This window comes from Eretmochelys imbricata, chromosome 17 (genome assembly GCF_965152235.1).
Source record: "Eretmochelys imbricata isolate rEreImb1 chromosome 17, rEreImb1.hap1, whole genome shotgun sequence".
NCBI lineage: Eukaryota > Metazoa > Chordata > Testudines > Cheloniidae > Eretmochelys > Eretmochelys imbricata.
Genome location: NC_135588.1, coordinates 13,639,896 through 13,662,580, shown reverse-complemented (window position 1 = coordinate 13,662,580; position 22,685 = coordinate 13,639,896). Strand labels below are relative to the sequence as shown.

The window sequence follows — 22,685 nt, the reverse complement described above, 5'->3', positions numbered from 1 at the left end:
CCTAACTTGGGATAGAGTTCTAAGCAAGTTGAGTGGGCTCAGACCCAAGCCTTAGACCTTTCTGTGTAAGAGGCAAGTGAATAAAAGTTTCTTTGGGGGGCTTGCATTTGGGTTGAGTGGTTTTGGTTTTAGGAGCACACCAGGGAGAGTAGAAAATTAGATCCCAAGCTTTGAGGGCAATAGGGCTCTATGCTTAAGGAGCAGAGGGAATCTCACTAGAAATGGTCTTAAAAGAGCAGCTGAGTCTTCTTTTCAAATGGTTCAGGAATTTTCTATGGGCATTATTAGTCACCCTGTGAGGGTTTAATTTTAAAGTACCTTGTTCATAACCATTACAAAACTTCCTCAGTGCAAATATGTATTGACCCCTTCTTTTTGTTTTTATATAAAATGTGGAACATGTTTGCTCAGTGTAAAACACCATGCTCTGAATATTTCAGTCTGACTGGTTTATGGGCCTGCTTAGCACATCATCCCAGCTCACTTCATCCAGATTTTATACTAAATTGAATCATATTTAGTTTTACTTATTGGTACCATTTTATAATGCTCTCTTCTGAAAAGCAGAGTGAACAATTCCTTAGAAGATCATTACAAGTGTTGTCCTAGAAAATTGCTTTCCTGACTGAATCTAATGAACTTTGAAAATACAAAAGTATAAAAGACTTCTGTTCAAAGGAATAAGGATGGTTGTATCATGCCTCTAATTTCTCAGACCAAACTATTACTCTAGTTCTTGAAATTACTTAAAGAAGTTAAAGATGGGAATAATCTGAGTCATTTTTCCTGGCCACTGTAGGATTGTTCACATTGGGACATATACAATAGCTTTACTCATTTTCAAATCAACACAAGTAATGGGGCTTCTACTGTTTCCCTTGGGAGACTATTTCAAGTATAATAGTTGAAATTGTCAGGAGGTTTTCCTGAGGTTCAACCTAAATTTAATTGTCTCCATAATTTTATTCTATTACTCTTGGTTTTTTTCTCCCCCATGATGCCCTGAGTCTCTTTTACACCTTCCTAAACATGCTCGCTCTTCAGCCATCTGTTAGCAAAGTTTCACAAATTTCATTCTTTTAGGAGGGACAGCTTTTTAAGCATACAGCCTTCACAACTGGGGCCAGATTTTCACGAGAGCTCAACACTCAGTCCCTCCCACTCTAATAACCTATGGCCAGATTATCAGCACGTTGGTCACTGAGCTCTTTTGGAAAGACGGACTCTTACTTGGGTGCCTAAATAGGAACTAAGTTCTTCTGAACACTTTGGGCACTGATCCAAAGCCCACTGACTTTAATAGTCTCTTAATCAGTTCTTCCAGCTTCCTAAATCTTATTTGTCTTCTCTGAATTCCTGCCCACTTCACCTCAATCTGTCGAGTACTGAGGTGTTGACAATTGAAAGAATGATTTTAAACACTTTTTTTTAAAATGTATATTTCTTCCTGTTTGTGGCTATGAGGTACTTGCCTTTCTATTAACCTGCTTGGACAAGGGTTTTTTTAGAAATGGATGGGGTGGGGGGTTGAAAATAGCATAGTTCACCTGTATGTAGAGCGGCGCTTGGAAATCTTCAAGCTGTTCAGCAACCATATCAAAACTCAAGGAAATCCAATCCCTTAAATAACATGGCAAGAATAAACTCTTACCTAAGGTGCTGCGTGTGTCTGTCTTTTTCAGAATCCTGGCATTGACATTGGGGATGTCTCGGAGAGAAAAGCATTAAGAAAAAGCTTAAAGTGTAAGAATTTCCAGTGGTACCTGGACCATGTTTACCCAGAAATGAGGAGATACAATAATACTATTGCCTATGGGGAGGTAATTAAGACAAAGCATGTTCTTAACGCACACCGATAAGTATCGTACTGTATAAAGAAATGACACATGAGCATGCCAATGTGTATCTAATCAGAAACCCCTTTCAAGATGAACTTGAAGAGCTGCATTTTAGAATCTGTTCACCGTTCCCTGTAATGTTTTGAGCTTTAGGTTCATTCCCAATTTTGGGGTCCCATACATACTCTAAAATGTAAATAGTTACCACAATACTGTGCATGGTCCCTTCTAACTCCATTGGATAAGTGTGTGTGTGTAAAAATATTTTTTGGAATGTGCTGTCCTATTGTAGTAATTTCTTAACTTACACTTGACCTAACTTTTGCCAGTTTGCAGGGGCCTGGACATATGTGCTCTATAGGGTGTAATCCTTTGCCCCAAAGCCATACCTTTGTGCCATGTAAAGAGATGGAATTCAGTATTGACTGGCATTGGGATCACATGAGAATTATAAAAACAGCTATTCACAGTAATTAAGTAATAATGATCCGTTGCAGTTCGTTTCCCATGGAATAGTGACTGCCTGGGCAGAGTTGCCAAAACTGCCCAGGGATCCCAGCTGGTCATGAATCCCAAGAACATGTCCCACACCAATGTTATGTCTTTTAAGCAGAAAACAGACAGGAATTTTTAGTGTGTGTTATAACTTCACTTGGTCTATATGGGGAGATTCTGGAGAACAAATGACTACATGAGCAAATCTCATTGCTTGACTCATGTCTCAACACTTCATTCACTTTACAGTATAAATTTAACACGATGTCTGTATTAGTATGTGCAAGCTTCTCCTTGACCTTAAAAGCTCTTTTCAGTTTCCTCAATTTCTCTTCTTCCCCCCCCCGACCCCCCCCTCAGGCCAGTAGCATATGCGTACATCATTTCCCACCTCTCCGTTACCACCCTTCTCCTAAGTTCCTTAAAAATGCCTGGCTAATGGCAAGACTGCACCAGTTTCACTCACAGCCACAGCTTAGGTGAGCATTATGATCTGGATGATTTAAAAGCTATAAACACTCTGCAGTCTTGCCCACAAGAAGCACTGCATTGACCCCTATGCCCTCTATTACTCTTCCGAAAAGGGGTGTTGCCAGTGCTTGCTGCCAACTGCAACATGGGCACAAGAGCAGAGTGCTCTGACCATGTATCCAAGATGGCTGACTGCATCCTCTGGGCCCCTGGGCAAAGGAGTTGGGACTTTTGCCTAATCGCTAGGCCTGGATCCCATCCTGCTCTCTCATGGTAGCATGAAAAGGGTTCCTGGTGTCCTTTTTCCCCCACACTCCATCATTGCACCCACATAAGACACCCTGAATTTTATTTCAGGGCTTCTAGAGCACTTCAGCATAAGGAATAAAGAGTGCTACCCTGACCCCCACACCATACCGTGGAAGACTTGAAAACATATCACCACACATGTCTCATATCCTAAATACAGAGGCAACTGAAATCATTGCAACTGTCAGTAAACAATAGTTTTTAGTGGTTGCTATTGTATAAATGCAAGTTATTAAAACTATCGCGTATGCAGCACACAAACCTATTGCCAACGATGTGTAAAGCATCTTCTTTTCCATAACACTAAAGGCCAGGGACTTCACTGCGATCATGAGTTCCAGTCTTCCCTCCTGTAAGGGACAGATACGTAAATATGCAATGTTTGTTTCTACAGCTTCGTAACAACAAAGCGAAAGAGGTATGTCTTGACCAGGGTCCGCAGGAGAACCACACAGCAATACTGTATCCGTGCCACGGCTGGGGACCTCAGGTTAGGATTTATTTTCTGTCGTACAGTGTGCACAAATAACAGAGAATCGGCCGAGATTGCTGCAAAGCATAATAAAGACGTGAGGTGGGGTCTGATCCGTTTAGACTTTCAAATGACAAGGCTGGTCTTCCTGTTAAGAATGAAGAGGGCGGGGGGGTATGTTTTTTTTCCATTTACTTAGAGCAGTTTTCTAAATTAAATTACCGTAATCTTGAGAGAGCTAGGTGAAGCAAATAGCCAATCGGCAAAATCGAACATGCCTCATGCAACACATTTTAAGGCATTTTATTTTTCTGTTCATATGCCAGCAAGACAGAGACCCCTGGGAAAACAAAGCAAACGGTGGTGGGATTTTTTTTCTGATGACATAACTAGAATGTGTGTTGTTGTTTTTTTTTTTTTTTTCAACTAGGTAAGGACTTAAGATGAAGCCTTACTAGACCTTAGCCTCATGCTTGTAGGACACCTCTTACTTGCCCAAGAAAGTATGGGCCAACCAAAAGACTCTTTGGACCATTGTCTTAATTCAAATCACCTTCTGGGCTAAAGATCAGTTCCCTAACTTTTGTTGTTGTCATGGTGTGCATTTGTGATATGATGGCTTACCTTAGCCTGTGATATAATTTTATCCTTCGATACTTTAAAAAGAAACCTAGTAAATTCACTACACTTGAATAGTCCTGGCTGGACAGCCTTGGAGTTGGAAATCCTATGTTTTGCCATAGAACAGGTACGGCACAAACAGTGCCATTGCATCCATCTTTAAAACTGGGGGATTATGCTGTGCTTCCAAGATCTGCAAGCCTCCAAGAATAACTTGCCAAGGCTCCTTTGTCACTTTGCATCCTTCTCTCATTCTGACCTGTGTGTCTACTTTTGTGCTTCCTCTTAACCGGGGATCACAGTCCTGGTCACATGTGCCAGGTAGTCATCACCTTCCTTCATCTCCATGGAAGAAGGGCATTTTGAGGTGGGATATGAATGAAGAGTCCTAAGCAAGTTCATGATACTTCTGGAAGTAAAAGAGCCATAATACAATAGGCCACTTGTTTCATTTTTTTCCTGCTTGACCAAAAGCAGGAGACACCAGAAATCATGAAATTCCTGCCTGACCAAACCCAGGGTCTGTTGGAGCTTGTTCTCATGGGATCTGCAGCCCAATCTCTATATATATACCCAAGAGGTTTTTCAGATAATTTAGCTAAAGATCCAAGTTTTTGGGTGTGTATCAAACTTCAGCCTCCTGAAGTGCTTGAGATTTACCCATCGTTATATGAGCATAATCAAGTGAGAGGTGAGGTGGAAAGGATACAGATCACATGTTCCACAGTCAATGTGCTCAGAGAATGAATGCACCAGTAGATACTGGCTACAGCTAGAATTGGGAAGGCAAACCTGCCAGCATCTCATCTGTCATAATTCTCTTTTCTGTTGCTTCCCTTTTTACCTTACTAAAAATTTGTGCATAGCACTGAACGATCAGGTCAGGCATTACTCACCCTACCGCCTCTGGCTCAACATCTGAACTGAAGGGATTACATCATTTGCCTTTTGCTAGAAAAACTTTTCCTGGACCATAAGTGTGCCAAGATCCACCCTATCTAGGCATATTTAACATCCAGGTAGAGTTCTATTTATTAGAAGGCAAGCCATCTGCCTTTGAGTGGGGTTTTTTGGAGAGGAAGGACTGACTATCCTTCCAGAGGCTCTGGGAGCTTTATTGCATGTGATGTATATTATTATTTCCCTTGCTCTACTATGTTGGTTTTAGTTTTTTGATTCCCTCTGTCTTCCAGATGGACAGCATCATGTATATCACCCTATACATGACCATGTCTTCTAATGGTAGATTTAAAAACAACTCTACCCAAGCAAAGCACTACACTGCCACACAGTTCTTGCCCTGGGCAGAGGATGAGCAACAAAATTAGCCACACATGACACCTTGATTAATGCATCACTGAAAAGCATTCCGATATGACAGGAATAAGGGGGTATAAAAAACTATGCAGAATAGAATCTGAGCTCCAAGGTGCCTTTATAAACTGCCACTGTTTGACAAGTTCACTCAACCTACAAAGTAAGTTCCCTATCAAGCCTCCTTCAAAAAAAAAAAAAAAAAAAGTGCATAAGCATCCCACAAGGACTCAGGGTGAAGTCTTAATTCCTGGTCCCAGTTGTTCTGTAAGCCAGCATCTCTATTCTCTGGCCAATGAGGTTCTCATTAGAAGTTGTGAGAAAGGGAGGCTCTAAGGTTTATTCTGCTGTTTCTTCCATCAGTGTTACATGAGAGCGCTCAGGGCTGCAATTGCATTCATTAAGATCAAAACTCTGAAATCTAACACAATAAAGACCATCACAGTAAGTGCTCACCAGATATTTGCATAATAAGAAGCTTGCCTAAGGAAATCAATTTCTCACATACACCAGAAAGGAGTGCGAGGGGGGGCAAAAAGGTCTCCTGCGAGACCAAAAGGTTCCTAAACTTGTTTGAGGTAATTAATTCACTGAAAAGATTTGCAGCTAAAGCATTAGTTTTCTGGCTGAGCAAAAGGCTGTTCCGGCCTATTTAACTGATTCCAGCCATGCTCTGGCTCCATACTGTAGCTTTAGCAGTGGTAGGATAGACTACCAGAGATGTTTGTCAAAGTCATGTTTGAAAATGGTCTCTCTTCCTCCCGCTTGTGGTAGCACTTGCATATAATAATCAAGCTCTTTTATAGTATTTTTCCCATCTGTCCATAATAAAGCTCTTTACAAAGGAGGTATTGTTGTTCCCATTTTATGAAAGGGGAGATGATTATGGTAGCATTCAAGTTTACAGAAAGGCCCTGGTGTCAGGTAGACTTGATCCAGTGACTGGTAACTTGCCCAAAGAATGGGCCTGATATTGGCCCTCGTGGTGTGACCAGCAATGGGCTCAGCTGCTCAGCTCACCTTTCAGGGCACCTGGTTCGCCAACACTATTACCATAGAGGTGGTACTCGAGTTAGGGCACTAACCTAGGACTTGGGGGGACTTGAGTTCAAGTCCCAGCTCCAGAACAGATTTCAGATGTGACCTTGGGCAAATCACTTAGTCTCTCTCCCCCTCCTCAGCTCCCCATCTGTAAAATTGGGATAGCAGCACTGAGCTACCTCAAAGGGGTCTTGGGAAGATAAATATATTCAAGGTTATGCAGCGATTGGACAGTATGATGAAAGGGGCCATATAAATAGAAGCCTCCCTTGCTGTAAAGGCCCTGGTTAATCTCAGGGGCTCTGATGTGTTCAGATACAAGTAGTCTTCCCTTCTGGCCTTCGGCTGGAACATTTGCCCATGTGCCAGAAATGCCCTAAGAGAGCCATCCTCAAAATATTTCCAGCCTGACCTTTGAAGGTTCACCAGGGTAGAATAGTGATGGGATACAACATCTCCGTGATGAGATACTAGCTCGCACTGAAGCTGAACTGAAAACTTTTGTAGGGCCACCTGTACCTAGCATGGGATCAATTCACAGTTAAGCCTTAAGGCGAAGATGGATATCCTATTCTTTGTACAAAGGGAAGGATAAACTAGATCATCCAATGATGTAGCTCTCTTTACTAAGTATAACTTAGCCACTGTTGTGAATGTGCCATTTAATAACAAATTATGCACAAACTGCATATTGCACTTTGTAGACGGAAGCTTATGCCTTTAAGTTTCTGACTATGAGAAACTAAACTGATACTGCCTGCTAACCTTGGACTTTGAGATGAATGACTAAAAGCAGGTTATTTCTTCCTTCCACGGGGTTGTTGTTTTTTTTATTTATTAAACGTAATGATGTTTTCTTTTCCTGTGTGGTGATCTGCATTAAAATGTTGCATTACTGTTTGTTTGACTGGCAGGCTCAAGGAAACCAGCTCAAAGCAGATTTTTCTTTCTGATCCACGTTGTTCCTTTCCTCTCCAAACCATGAAAGAAACAATGATCCCCAATTAATGTGGGCATCTAATGGTATGCCCAGCTGCTCAAAAAAAGAGAATGGCATTTGGGCACATAAAGCAAACATTTACAAGCCAAAGCATTAGATAGATATGTCTGCTCAGTGATTTTGGTGTTCTGGTAAAATGCAATCTGGCTTCAGAGCCTTGCGGTCAGACGCATAGTACAGCTTGTATTGCCGATAAGATTTTTTTGCTTTTGCTCAAAGTATCTCTATGGCCACATTTGTCTCCCTTTTTGTTGTTTCCTCTGTTTATCTTCCCTTTAGCGTTCCTTCCTCTCTTCTTTCATATAAGGCTTTCATTCATTTCTAGGTTAATTCATCACCAAGAGTGAATGATGAAGAATCCCTTTATCCTGTAATTAAATTGAATCTGTTCTTGGACTCACTTTCTGTTAGCTGCATCTTTTAAGTGATATATCATTACTGCAAAGTATTTTTGATGATGTATTACAGTAATGTCATTGGAGTGACAGAACTGTGGTGATATATTGGCATAATAGAAGGCACTATAAAACAAGATAATGTCCATCCAGCAGTGCCTTCCTTCCCTTTAATTATAGGATAAAATGTTTTCCTCAAACAAACTTGTTAAGCAGCAGGACCCTGGGACAAAGCCACTAATACTGAAATAATCCAGAAGAATGGTGTATCACTGGGGGACAAGTAGCATTTAGATTGAGTTGTTTAAAAAAGAAAATACTGTACTCTTTTATGTATTGTGGCTAGTTGAGAAGCTGGCCTCTGCAGAAAAAGCTAAACAACTCTATATTATTTTTTGATAGTCAAGGAACATCATCACGACTTATTTCCCAGGTCCAAAGAAGTCTAATTAACTTTCTTCCATCACCGAGGAGCAATCAGCCAGAAATAGTAATCAAAGAGTGTATATTGTTAATGTCAGGTTTACAAATGAGGAGATCAAACTGAATGATGCAACAGTGCATTTGTAGAGTGTGAGGCTTACCCAACTGTTCAAATTTGCAGAAGCTACAGGTTAGCTAAATTATGTAATCTTTACTTTACCCCCTCCTTCCCTCTTAAAAACACAGGCAGCTGCCACCCCCTTTGAACAGAGGTATGGTTATACCATCCCCTTCTGGATTGGAAAGAGATTTAGAATAGTGATACTTGGAGGTTCTAGGGCCAGGCTCTTAGCACATCCTCACTTATTAATCTGAGGGTTAGGTTGTGCAACCCTTACATTGGTGAGCATTTGCTGAGAGGTACAGTCTCATGGGGCTACTTGTGGACATGTTCAACCTTATCCAAAGTCAGCAGTGAGCCTGAGGCAGTGTCACTCCATATTAATTTCCTTTAACGGTTTGGTCACTAGATCGTTGTTGGTTTTCTTAAGGGTTCCTCTTGGATTCCTTCCCTTTTCCCCTGTTTCTCTCTCTCTCTCTCTCTCCCCCTTTCTAGAACTCCTCAAATCCTAGTGGCCTGATAGGGTAGGTCTGTACTGCATGCTAAATGCAGGCTCAGGTCTGAGTTCAAGCCCTCCTTCTATCCACACTGATCAGTCTCACTCAGGTCAGCGTACACTCAGGACCTAAATTCTCAGACACTGCTGAGGGGGTTGATCAGTGCCCCCAAAATCCCACTGAGACGCCAGTCCAAGCTCTGTTTTACAATGTGAACGCAGGTCAAGCCATGGCCTCAAGTCAGAAGGGTCACATGAACATGACTGAGAGACTCGGGTTCAGCAATTTGAAACCCAGGCTTTCAGTGCTGTATAGATGCTCGAGCACTAGCTTAGAAACACCAAGTCCACAAGCCTGGGTCTCACTTGGGTCTGTACTGCAGTGTAGACCTACTCATAGAGGTCTATATGGTAATTCCTATGGCTTTGCTTCCTCTCCTTTTCCCCAATCCCTAGAGATGTCCATACTCCTCTGCAACATGGTCAGTCCTTGCCAGTGGGGGACCCATTCAAGAATATGAACAACGTGGCCTGTAGAAGTTAGCAGTGTAGAGTACATCCATTAGAAGTAACATCTCACACCCTGCCATTTTGATCTGTGGAAAGTGTAACTTCCCACACTCCCCATGACTTCTATGCAACCTCCTTGTTGAAATGTGGGCTGGTGCATATAGTCCGGGGGGAGGAGGAGGGGCAGTGGTGGAGGCAGATGAGATGGGGAATGGGGCCAGGCTCCCTGTGAGAGTCAGGCCTAGGCTCTGCATGCAAGTTGCTGCCAGGTTCCCTGGGGGACTTGCTGCCCTGGCTCAGGGGCAAGCTCTGCTGCCACCTGCATGTGGCCATGGCCTTGAATGGTTCCTCTCTGCCAGCTGGTGTGGGCCAGGCCCCCGAAGCAACACAGCTCCTGCATGACCACAGGGCCTTCATCTTCCACTTCTGCAGGTGAATGGGGCCTGGGAAGAGCAGAGGGCTGGGACAAGGGAGCCCTGGTGGTGCCAGCCCCCTACAATGCCTCCAGGGGTCTTGGAGCCACAGCTGGCTTTGGGACTACAGGAGTCAGGCCCCCCGCACCTTGCTGTGGGGATTGGAGGAAGGCAGAGGGTGTCCAACCCCTGTTGCAAGCTAAAGGACCCTGCTGCCAACTTGCCATGTAGTTAGTTATAAAATAGATTTTAGGTCCTGCATCCCCTCCCCCCAGTTTGCCCATATACACTTGTCTCCTTCCCCCCTACCCACACCTCTACGCTGAAGGCAGAGTACGTTACTTCAGTTGAGGGCACCAAAACTGCAACTTCAACAATAGTGGCCCTAACTTTAGAACCAAAACATCACACCTTTCATGCATCCTTCATTCAGAACACAAGGGGATTTGTACTCCTCAATCACTGGAGCTTATTTGAAAATCACACCCTTAAACTTATTTAACTCATCAATGCACGTGCACAACGTTAACTCTCCGAAACAGCCTTTTCCAGCAGTGATACTTTCCAGGAATAACTGTCCTCCGCTTTGAGCTGATGAAAAAGACTGAAGAGTAAAGCAATTGCAAGCTCTGTTTTGGTTGACAGTGAGGTAGATCAAATAGTATGCAATACGCTGAAGTCAATCCAGAAATACAATCTGGGCTTTATTTATCTGGCTATTATACCAAATAGGTTGCACATGTAATATATCCATTGTGATCGATTTCTCATAAGATCCATGTTTGTTCCTCAGATTATTTCATTTTCCCATTGTCCCTTGCCTTCAGGACCTGATCTGATTTTTGCTCTAGTTGCTTTTCCCACCTCAAAAGGAGATAACATCTAAGCACAGAAATTTTATTGCCTTGTGGGCACTAGGCCAACAGGCTAAAGAGAAGCTGCCAAACATAATGAAAGAAAAGATGCCTAATACAATAATTGTATACGTGGTCACTAAGGTTTTAAAAGCGGCATAAAGAAAAATACTTGCACTGCATGCATACGCTTGCAGATGGATTTTTTTAGTCCTTGAAAAATTTGTGAGCTACTGTTCAAATACTAATTCAGTTTGGTTGCTTTACTAAAACACAAACTGTCAGTCAAGAATTTCACTGCTGAGGATTTGAAACAGAAACATCAGCGCCAATAAAAACAGATAATCCAGAATTTCACCATTCTGCAATACTTGATTTGCTCTTAGAGTAATTCTATTGCTTTGTTCATATGGTAGCCCTGTTGCCAGACAGTCTCATCACACTTTGCAGAGTTGAAGTAATTAAGCTTCTGTGATGCAGGTGAGCATTATACCTGTTTTGCAAATGAATAAACTGAGGCACAGAGAGGTTAAGTGTCTTGCCCAGGGCCCATTCAATGAGTCAGTGGCAGAGTTGGGAATAGACCCCAGCAGTCCTGATGTATATGGTGCTGAATTAACCTCTAGAAGGCGCTCCCTCCTGTTCCACAGACCCAACCCTAACACAACTGAGGGCTCTGGCCAAAACCACAGGGAAAAAGAACTTGTCAATGCACAGTCAGGGGAAGTTTGATCACGATGTTACAGCTAAAGGGTCATGTGTTTTACTGTATCAGAGCTTTCTTCAGTGCAAGGAGAGCATGGTGGGCAGAACGGTGGGGGACAGTGGGTTTTGTTGTGAGTTATAGCTTAGGTCTTGCTTAGATTTACGACACTAGTATAATGTTCTTAAGGAATCATACAGCAGTGGCGGCTTGGCATTGCATAGCCCTCTCCTGTTCTCAGCCAGTTCTAGTCAGAATCCAGCCCCCTTTGTCCCAGCTGGAGAGCGAACCTGGGAACTTCAGCACCAAACACACCACAACGCTGCCAAATGATCTGAAGGAGTCGATGAGCTGTTGATAAATAGCATGCTGTTATAGTCACAAGCCTCTAGAGACGCAATCATGCACGCCAACCCAGAGCAATGTGCTTGTATGTCTAAATCCAACATAGTGAAGTAAAGATGAAATTAGAAACAAATACCTTAATCATCGGGATCTGCTTTTATTGGTTCAAGTCAAACCCCTTTACATCGTTTTTAACTTGATTTTGGATGTTTAATTATTCCAACAAAGATAACCACAACTCCCAGTGTGATTTACTGCCTCTCTTTAAGCATCTGGGTCACAGATATATTCAGTTAATTAATGTGCTGAATACTTCTCATTTGTCTGCTGGATAATAGATTGATTCATAATTTAAATAAGCAGCTGTGTATATCTTTCCCCTGAATTATAAAAGGCAGGCTGCTGTCATTCATCTCTTTTCACTCTGTGAATTTAAATACGTCTAGGGAAATATTTTTTTTTAAACTTCGCAAATATCAGCCTTTTCTTAAACAACAATGCAGATCGTTGGACAATAAACAACAGGAAGGGACGTGAGGGGGGCAGTTGTCTTCCTATAGCTAATTTCTGACCAGTAGCAAGACTTCACTCTTTCCATGGCTGAGGACAAGACAGCTCTGATGCCTTCCTCTGGTGCTATCATTCAACATTTCCTCCAGAACAGACAGAATTTTCAGGGTGCATGGGGGAAGCGAGATATACAGTTATGCATTAGCAGGATACTGACGGATACTCTAGTGTGTTGGAAATGGTCACACCAGGAGGCTTTTATATCATCTATAGCTGTACACACATATGGTGAACAATATGGGGGATCTAAGATTGGATCAGTTCGTGAGGGACGTGATCACAAATCAAATCCTTCACTTGGCTAGCCTTACCTATTGGCTGCTATTTTCTAACTATGCCTAGCATAGCTGGAGGGCTGCTCTGGACACACCGACAAGGCATTTAGTTGTCAGAAGAAGAACCCACAGCTAAGCATCTCAGAATCAATAGAATGGTCCAGCATGACCCAAACTGGCTACAGTCTAAAACCACGACTAGGATAGTATCAACACCAAATAAAGGCCAAAGGATCCCCCCCCAGGGGGTTGTTAGTTATTAAAGCTCAGATCCATAAAGGTATTTAGGTATCAAACAACCCCCCACCCCCGGTCATCTGCATGTGTCTGCAAAACTGAGCTAGAAATCTCCTGAGTACAGGCTTTTGCATGTCATGCCCATCTCCTGTACTCACTAGCTCAGTCCCCTCTGCATCTCTTCTCTAATGACATTCGAGAAACGCTAACAGTCTTTTTCCTCCCATCCCCTCAGCTTGCCCGCTACACCAAGGAGGGATTCCTTCACTTAGGGGCCCTTGGGACCACGACTCTCTTGCCAGATACCCGCTGCCTGGTGGATAACATGAAAAGCCGGCTCCCTCAGCTCCTTGATTGTGAAAAGGTCAAGAGCAGCCTCCATAAACGCTGGAATTTCATACAGGTTTGTGAGGCTGGGGCTTTCGCCTGCTTCTCCTCCCTTTACCTATGCCTCTTCTTTATAGCAAGGAGGAAGCATTTCTTCAGAGGTAGGGGCTACGAGCCAACATGCTGCGAGAGGAGATGTTTTCGTGCCCCCTTTGCTACTTTTACTCTCACAGAAATTGCTCAGCCTAAGAACAATTTAACGTTGGTGAGATTAAAGATGTTTCTCCTTCTTCCTAAGTCTTGTACTGCTGGTGCATAAGGCCCAGAAATCAATATTCACGCCATGCAGCCATAGATTCGTCACAAAATGGCATCCCAGAATAGGATCAGGCAGACCTCAGAGACTGAAAATTGCCTTTGTCTATGTCGGGAGTGTGTAATATATTGGCTAAATGTGTGTGATCATGTCTCCCTCACACAGAGGTTAAGACCATGCTACTTGCAGATTACAGATTTTCTCAGTTAGCTGAAGTGGCAGGGATATATGCACTGAGGGCTGAAGGATTTCATGGATTATTTTAATGGACATTATTTCTTAGTTTGCCTTAGTGCCCGCCCACCAAGTGTTAAGCACTACCAGGTCCAGAGGAAGACATAGTCCCTGTCCCAGTGATGGCATGCAGTCACCTGTTGGCTACACAGAAAGTTCTTACCTATATCTTTGATTTTAGAATGGTGCGATCCTGAATAAGGGGACTGGGCGCTGCTTGGAAGTGGAGAGCAAAGGAATGTCCGGCATTGATCTAATTCTTCGCAGCTGCACGGGACAAAGATGGACAATTAAAAACTTCATCAAGTAAAGGTGTAAGGGCCAGAGCAGTCTGAAGAGCTTCACTCACAACACAAGTGACTTGGTCCAATCAGACAGGGATCCTTTTCACAGCTTTGGAAATAAATATAAAAACAGAGCTTTATTCACGGTATCAGGAGAGGACCTTGGGGGAAGTGGGCATTTGTGGAGTTTTTTTTATTGTTTATTAGTCTCTCACAGCTGATTCCAACTGGGTGAAATTGGGTCAGAACTGTTAGTTTCGTCTAGCAAGAGCTCTCAAGGTATCACTTATTTCTGCTGGAATGAAGCCTGTGCAGTCTTATGGATGGTTTATTGACGGGGAAGAGCTGCTTTCACAAATGACTTGAAGCTCTTAGCAAGGGCCATCAAGGTTTATACCAGGACCAGAGTTAAGAGACCTTGGACAAACCCACTTGTCAAGCAAGAGCATTTGTCTGTCTAAAACAGAAAAAGATTGCCAAGTTTGGAAGCCTAAAGTGAGCTGAGTTAAAGTCATTAGGTGTTTTTAAATGTCTCTTCTCTCCTATCCACCACCTTCTTCATCCTGGAACAGGCATGCTTTAAAGTGACAGGTCTCAAAGGCATCTCCAAATAGCCCATTGATTTCCCTCTCCCAACAGCAGGATACCAACTATACATACAAAATGATGGGGTCTCAAGTAGCTGTTACAACTCAAGAAAGAGATTTTGGCATCATCATGGATAGTTCTCTGAAAACATCTGTTCAGTGTACTGGGGCAGTCAAAACAGCTAACAGGAGGTCAGGAACCATTAAGGAAGGGATAGATAATAAGACAGTAAATATCATAATGCCAATACAGAAATCCCTGGTGCACGCACTTCTTGAATACTGTGTCCAGTTCTGCTCCCCATCTCAAAAAAGATACATTAGAAGTGGAAAAGGTACCAAGAAAGGCAACAAAATATAAGGGGTATAAAACAGCTTGCATATGAGGAAAGATTAAACAGACAGAGACTGCTCAGCTTAGGAAAGAGACGACTAAGGGAGGATGTGGAGAAAGTGAATGAGGAAGTGTTATTGACCCCTTCTCATAACACAAGAACCAGGGGGTCACCCAATGAAATTAATAAGCAGCAGGTTTAAAACAAACATAAGGAAGTACTTCTTCACACAATGCAGTCAACCTGTGGAACTCGTTGCCGGGGGATGTTGTGAAGGCCAAAAGTATAAGTGGGTTCAAATAAGAATTAAATAAGTTCCTGGAGGATAGGTCCAACAATGGCTGTTAGCCACAAGAGTCAGGGATGTAACCCTGTGCTCTAAGTGTCCCCTATATTCTGTTTGCAAGAAGCTGGCACTGAATGACAGGGATGGCTTACTTGATAATTGCCCTGTTCGGTTCATTCCCCCTGAAGCACCTGGCACCAGCCACTGTTGGAAGACAGGGAACTGGGCTAGATGGAGCATTGGTCTGACCCATGTGGCCATTCATATATTCTTATCTCATGCCAATTCTTTCATTACACTAAATCAGCTGAAATAAAAAAAATATGATCTTCTGTTGCTTCCCCCTCCACTTAACACATATGCCTCCTCCAGCAACAGCAAAACCCTGCTTCAGTCTATAAGGCTGTTTAAAGTAGTTGTCTCCTGTACCTTCCACCTTCTAACAATTGCAGTAACCCACCACATGCAGAATGGATCTCCTTTTCCCACGCCTTTGCCAAATGGCAGCCAAATCCCACCACCACCCTCCTGAATGCGTTCTCCTCTAAAAACACCTTCCAGTTTTCCCCCCAAAGTGATTGCTGCTCCTTCACATTGATTTCAAATGACTACCCCATTGCAGGACCAGTCCAGTGTGCTCTTAGTGAGGATGGCCAACGGAAGTCTTCTTTCCCAAGGGGCAGCCAATCAGCTGAACAGCAAGATGCTGACCAGCCAACAGCATGCTGAGCAGCTGACTTGCTTTGCTCCACACTGGAGTTTCAGCACCAGAACTGCCTCTCCTGCAATTCTTCTTTATCCTATTGCTGTTCTTTTGAAAGTGAGGATAATTATGCTTGTTTGCAGGTCATGCCAAGAACAAGTAAGAGGAGAGAAGATCCTACCAAGGCAATCCTCTGAGTGAAGCAGTGGGATTAATTTTAAAAATGCACTCGTGACAAATGAAGACAAAATAATAATAAAAACGCCTGATCTTCGTAGTGCTTTAGTCCTACTCCCTGTGGTGGGTGTTTGAGCACATTCATTGTACCATGTCTGGTGTATCCCTGCTTGCCACAATCCTGGCCTCTGTGATTCTTCGTGAGCTTTGGCTAAGTCAGGGGAGGGAGGTAAACAGATAAATGAATGTAGTTTGTTTCAATGCTGATTTGCCACAAGTTCCTGCCCTGGCAGCCATCAAGGCTAATTACAGCAACACAGTGAAGGTGGCATTGTCACGTTCTCAATTTTCAACCACAAGAATATTCACTACCCAATTTATTCAGCCATGTGACCCCCAGATATTGCGTTTGGGTCCCAGTGTCAGGGTAATTGAGAAGGGGGAATAGTGACAAACCAAGTTACCAATGTTCACATGAACGTTAAAAGAATTCATTTCACATCAAGCTGTGTCTGTTGTGGGGAGGGGGGAACCTCTTTTCTTTGTCTTTCTCACAGAATAATAATTTTTCTGGTTGCCCTCTGGTCAGGGTAAGTATAAAATATATTAATATATGAGAAGTACGTGTAAATATCATTCCCAAAGACTGGATGTACCCAGAGTTGTTTGCTGCAGAGCACTCGTGCCTGTCTTCCATTCGGGTCATGATGAAGCTACCTTGATGTTTAATGAGTTTCATTTTCAATGCCATGCAACAGGTTTATAGCTGATGTTTTAGTAATTTATTGAACAGAAGCAGATGTATTTCATTGTTCCTTCTACAGCAATGAACATCATTGTTCAATCATGCTTGACAAGACTCCCCATTGGCATTTCTCTGATTTTTTCACCCTTGCTGTCCTTAATGAAGTGAAATCTTTCAGTTATCCTGAATTACACAGTACGGAGTCATTGTAAAACTTTGCTCTCTTATTAGCTGTTGCATCATCTCTTGTGTAATAAATTTTAGCACTTACAAAACCAGCATGATGTGTATGTTTTAAAATGTCTGTAAGTTTTCCCCTCTTGTTCATTGCCACCTGGTAACAAAAATAATTTGCCAAGAAACTTTTCACTGAAAAAACTTGCGGGGGTGGCGGGGGAGGGTTATGCGACAAAATTAACGATAAATGCAGTACAATTATCTCTAAATGAGCAATTCATTTGCTAAAGGTCAGCCATGGAAATCATGTATTGCGTAGTGTTGGGAGAACTCAAAATGTTTCAGCATAACCACCCCAAAAGTTCGCATGTTTATCTGAAACTTTTATGACTATTCCAAACCCAGAGGCCAGTCCTGCCACACTTAGGCATGTAGAATGCTTTACTCACACATGTAAAGTTACTTATGTAATTGAGTCCGTGTTGGGTTCCGAGTGAGTCTTGATATTTGGACTGCTGATCTCATGGTGAAGACAGTTCTCTGTGAGAGTTCGGGTACTTCTTGTTGACCAGAAACAGCTTGAGAAGAACCTGTTGTTTTATCGCTTCTGCTTCCAGTTCTGGATAGAACCAGGAAGTAATACAGTCAGCCAGTAAGACCCATCTCTTTGCATCAGGCTTTGTCTGAAAGAGATGACTCTGGGGAAGAAACGGGACTTATTTTGTAATGGGATTCCATTTAAGAAGAGATTGTCAATGAGTATTTTGAAGCTCTTTGATATTATCATTTTATAAATCATCATATAAGTAAATGTAAGAAAATGAAAAGTGAAGAGGATTTTGGAAGTGAACAAGGCATTTCTGATTTGGTATTCAAATGGATATAGGTTTGGGAAGAAGGAAGAAATTCCCCTAAATTGGTTTCCAATCAGCATACATAGAAGGCTTTAAAAAGATCAAGAAGAAAACTTCAGCAGACAAGCACCTGGGTGCAATCCGGGCTCTACTGAAGTCAACAGGAGTTTTACCACTGACTTAAATGGAGCCAGGATTTTACCTCTTGTATTCATTTAAAGTTCTTACATTTAGGATTGTAAAATGCAGAGACAGGCCAAAAACAAAACCTGAGATTCAAACTTTGGTGCTTTTACAGATCTGGATCTAAATGTTGCATCTTGCATCTCTCTCTCTAGTTAATTGCTTCAACAAGCAGTGTCCAGGTGGCTTGCCTCTCAAGTAATTTAGAAAGGATTGGATGCCACTGAAATGTGGAGGGACTCGTTATCCTCTGCTCCCTATTTAACACAAAGGTGGGTTGTTTTTTTATAGAAATGGAACTTAAATTTTAGAAAAAGAAGAATGAAAGGGAGATTGCTTATACAGATTAATTTGCCGTTCCATACCTCCATATGGTCTGTCAGTCACAAAGATAATGAAATTATATACTGAGGAGATGAAAAATCACCTGGTCAGAGGTATTGTTTGTGAGTAAGTCATCACACACACAGGGGAGGGGCTTTTGGGGTTATGCTAAAAGCTCTTTTAAGGGATATTACAAGACTAATGGAAGAACACCTGCATTGTCATTGCTATATAGTTTTGTAAGTTTCTAATTTTATGATGGACCAGTCTAGGCCAGAGAGAACTATACAATCCAACCTATTTTATGGAACTTCAAAGTCAAAAATGAGCATTTATTCCTACAGTCAAAACTCTTTAGCAGTAACTTTATTGCCACTGCCCTGGGCAGATAGCCAAGCTTTCAGAAACTTCACTGTTAGACTGCTTTCAAAGTCAGGTTTGACTTATGAACTCCCAATAGAAAAGCCTCTTTGCTTGACCACTAAGTAATTTGGGCATTCATCCACTGCTAACGGGTATGGAGTTAAGCACTCCATTATGCAGTGTGAAATTAAGCATTGTGAAATCCCTATACCGAGCGCTCGGAAGCAGCTATGAAACTGCAGATGAGACTTTGGTCTTGCTTTTGTATGCAACGTACAGAAAGTTCATGTGACCATTAGGAATCCCAGCTGAAATTCCAAGCCTAGCTGAATAATCCACTGGGGGCCAGACCTCCCTCATTTGAACCAAAGTGTTTTGTAAATTTACATAAACAATCAGATTACATTTTTGTCAAGTTCGCTGATCTGAATTTCTCCCCCTTGTAGCCCCATCCACCTGACAAGTGAAGAAAGGCAAGGTTTTGAGATATTCCCCAGCTTTCCAGAATTTTCAGCTTTGGTAGAAAATTGAAAGTTGGGTTGAGCACTTTGGAGGTATTTATTTGGGGGAGATGGTTGCCAAAATCAGTCCTACAAACATTTACAGGGAAGAGTTACACAACACTGTAAAGTCAATGGGGCTACTCAGGTGCATAAAGATACTAATGTGTGTAAATGTTTGGGGGACTGGGGTCTACAATGGAAGCAAAATAATTACGTAGCTTCAGAAACAGAATGACTAAATAACTTCTAACAAAAAATAGACTCAGTTGCTCTAACTATTTGTGCTCATTAAAAATCCTATGGTTCTTTTTCAAGAACACAGGTGTTAACTGCAGTGTCCTGGATGGATTCCTTCACAAATTCCCATTATAGTTTCAACTGGATGGAGGTCCCTTTACTGTCTGTCTGAACTATGGTATGGCATTGCTGAACATTGTTAAACTCTGTGCTCTGGACCTTGGTGACCACGCTTTTTTCTCCAGAGGTGGGAGCACAGATAAATGTTTCTCTCCAAAAAGTGGTTGCACTTCAGTGGTGGTTAAAGTGACTTCTATATTGATTGGGACCAAGCCTTCAGGCCTAAAACAGGCAAAACTTCTATTAACCCCAAAGGGAGTTTTGCCTAAGGACTGGACTGTTTGGTCTGTAGATTATAAGCATGAATGGACTTGATTCACATTTACCCTCTGGCTGCTTTCCACCCACGTAAAGCCCCTTTACAATGCCAAATTGGTGTAAAGTGGGGACCCTAATATAAATGAGAATCAGACCCTATAAATCCAATGTAGCTATGCTTACTTATGCCAGCTGTGGATCTGGCCCATCTTCCAGGCCGAGATCTTTGGTAGTTCATTGTCTGCCATATATTATATGTACTGTCAACAAATTAACAGTTGGGGCACTAGCTCTTATATCTCCTAATATGCTAAATGTTTGGTTGGAAGGAATATAAGAATTGTTACCCCAGAAGAGACTAACGGTCCTTCCTCTTCAGTGCAATATCTTCGGCAAGGGCCTATGTCAGATGTTCAGAGAGAGGCAAAATATTAATAATAATAAAAGATAACGCATATGAGTAACTCCCTAGGGATTTCTTTTTTAATCCCATTTGGTGATCATTTTATGATCTGAGACATGATGGATAATAGCCTGAAAACTGGTTTCCTAGCTATTCTAACTAGGTTTTATTGTTATGTTTAAGTGTCTTATAGGTAGCTGAGAAACTCTGCGGGAAGTGCTGGAAATGGCCCAACTTGATTATCATACACATTGTAAGGAGAGGTTTCAGAGTAACAGCCGTGTTAGTCTGTATTCGCAAAAAGAAAAGGAGTACTTGTGGCACCTTAGAGACTAACCAATTTATTTGAGCATGAGCTTTCGTGAGCTACTGCTCACTTCATCAGATGCATACCGTGGAAACTGCAGCAGACTTTATATATACACAGAGAATATGAAACAATACCTCCTCCCACCCCACTGTCCTGCTGGTAATAGCTTATCTAAAGTAATCATCAGGTTAGGCCATTTCCAGCATTTCCAGTGCTGGAAATGGCCTAACCTGATGATTACTTTAGATAAGCTATTACCAGCAGGACAGTGGGGTGGGAGGAGGTATTGTTTCATATTCTCTGTGTATATATAAAGTCTGCTGCAGTTTCCACGGTATGCATCTGATGAAGTGAGCTGTAGCTCACGAAAGCTCATGCTCAAATAAATTGGTTAGTCTCTAAGGTGCCACAAGTACTCCTTTTCTTATTGTAAGGAGAGTGATCACTTTAGATAAGCTATTACCAGCAGGAGAGTGGGGTGGGAGGAGGTATTGTTTCATGGTCTCTGTGTATATAATGTCTTCTGCAGTTTCCACAGTATGCATCCGATGAAGTGAGCTGTAGCTCACGAAAGCTTATGCTCAAATAAATTGGTTAGTCTCTAAGGTGCCACAAGTACTCCTTTTCTTTTTGCGAATACAGACTAACACGGCTGTTACTCTGAAATCTGCAGGAACCAATTCCTTTTTACGCTCTTCAGACAGGGTGAATATGGGAATACCAGCATGTTTTGCAATACTAATATTCAGCTGGGTGGAAACCTGCAATGAACCTCAAACAACTCTGCATTTTGAGCGGCAATCTCTGAGGGTACCATAGCTACACTGAAAAAAGAAAAGGAGTACTTGTAGCACCTTAGAGACTAACAAATTTGTTTGAGCATAAGCTTTCGTGAGCTACATGCATCCGATGAAGTGAGCTGTAGCTCACAAAAGCTTATGGTCAAATAAATTTGTTAGTCTCTAAGGTGCCACAAGTACTCCTTTTCTTTTTGCGGATACAGACTAACACGGCTGCTACTCTGAAACATCACTACACTGAGAATTTTATAAGCCCTCCAAGCTTTGTCTGTGTTTCGGGGCCATTTTTCACTACTCCTCTGGTACAAAGGGACCCTACTGCTGAGAAGCCATGAGACGATCAACCCAGTATAGGGGAGATCATCTGATGGAACAGAGCTAGTATAGCTGCTCTTCCTCTAAGCCCCCTCCCTGCAGTTAGTGGGGATGTGGCCAGGACAAAGTGCAGCTGGCAGAGGGCATCTCTGTGACCTGATGAGTCCCAGGAAGCCATAACAAGCCCCTTTGGAGGCTCTGTCATTGACTGAGCAAAGGCCTGCAGGATAGGACCTCAGGAGAAGAGAGTCTGACATCTGGGCTGGCATACTGGCTGGTTCAACCTGGGCATGACTGATACACACCTGTACTTTCTGATTTACAGAAGTGAATTATGTGGGCGGTGACAAGTTTATTATCTGACGGGTGATTTGTTTTTCTTAATTGTGGCTGGCAATAGAGGAGTCTCTTTGTCGCTCCATTCATTGCTTTATGGTTCTACTGATTTTCTTTTTAGAATGGCATGAGGCAAAAGGTACATAAAATAGCAAGAGGAAATCCCCTTCTGCTGAGACAAAAATGCTTCTAAATTCAGGTCAGAAATAATGAGTCATCTGCTGTGAAGATGACAGAGAAAAACTTTAAGTCCTGAGAATTTTTTAAGTCCTCCAAGCTTTGTCTGTGCATCGGGGTCATTTTTCACTACTCCTCTGGTACAAAGGGACCCTACTGCTGAGAAGCCATGAGATGATCAACCCAGTATAGGGGGGATCATCTGATGGAACAGATGGGCCTGGGATGTAAAAATGCACCACTCCTGAGAGAACTCCTTGCATACACCTTTTGTGGCCCTATTTATGGGACAACCCTTTCTCACTGCAGCCTATGGCTCACAGACCCAGTTAGAACTAATAATGTTATTCCAGCAGTGCCCACCCATGCTGCTAGCACCAAGAGAGCTGTCTCTTAACTCTCAGTAATAAAACGTGAGGGCACATGTG

The 22,685-nt window shown here is 42.4% G+C and overlaps 1 protein-coding gene across 1 annotated transcript in view; it reads left to right on the top strand.

Annotated features, from left to right (window-relative positions):
- The window catches only part of GALNT17 (polypeptide N-acetylgalactosaminyltransferase 17), a 283,023-nt gene extending 268,818 nt beyond the window's left edge, over window positions 1–14,205 (top strand). Inside the window, exons 8-11 of the mRNA XM_077836678.1 lie at window positions 1,683–1,820; window positions 3,508–3,603; window positions 13,139–13,306; window positions 13,962–14,205. Of these exons, the coding sequence (XP_077692804.1) occupies window positions 1,683–1,820; window positions 3,508–3,603; window positions 13,139–13,306; window positions 13,962–14,090 (531 nt within the window). The 3' untranslated portion in view covers window positions 14,091–14,205. The remainder of the gene's footprint in view (window positions 1–1,682; window positions 1,821–3,507; window positions 3,604–13,138; window positions 13,307–13,961) is intronic.
- The last annotated feature ends 8,480 nt before the right edge of the window (window positions 14,206–22,685 follow it).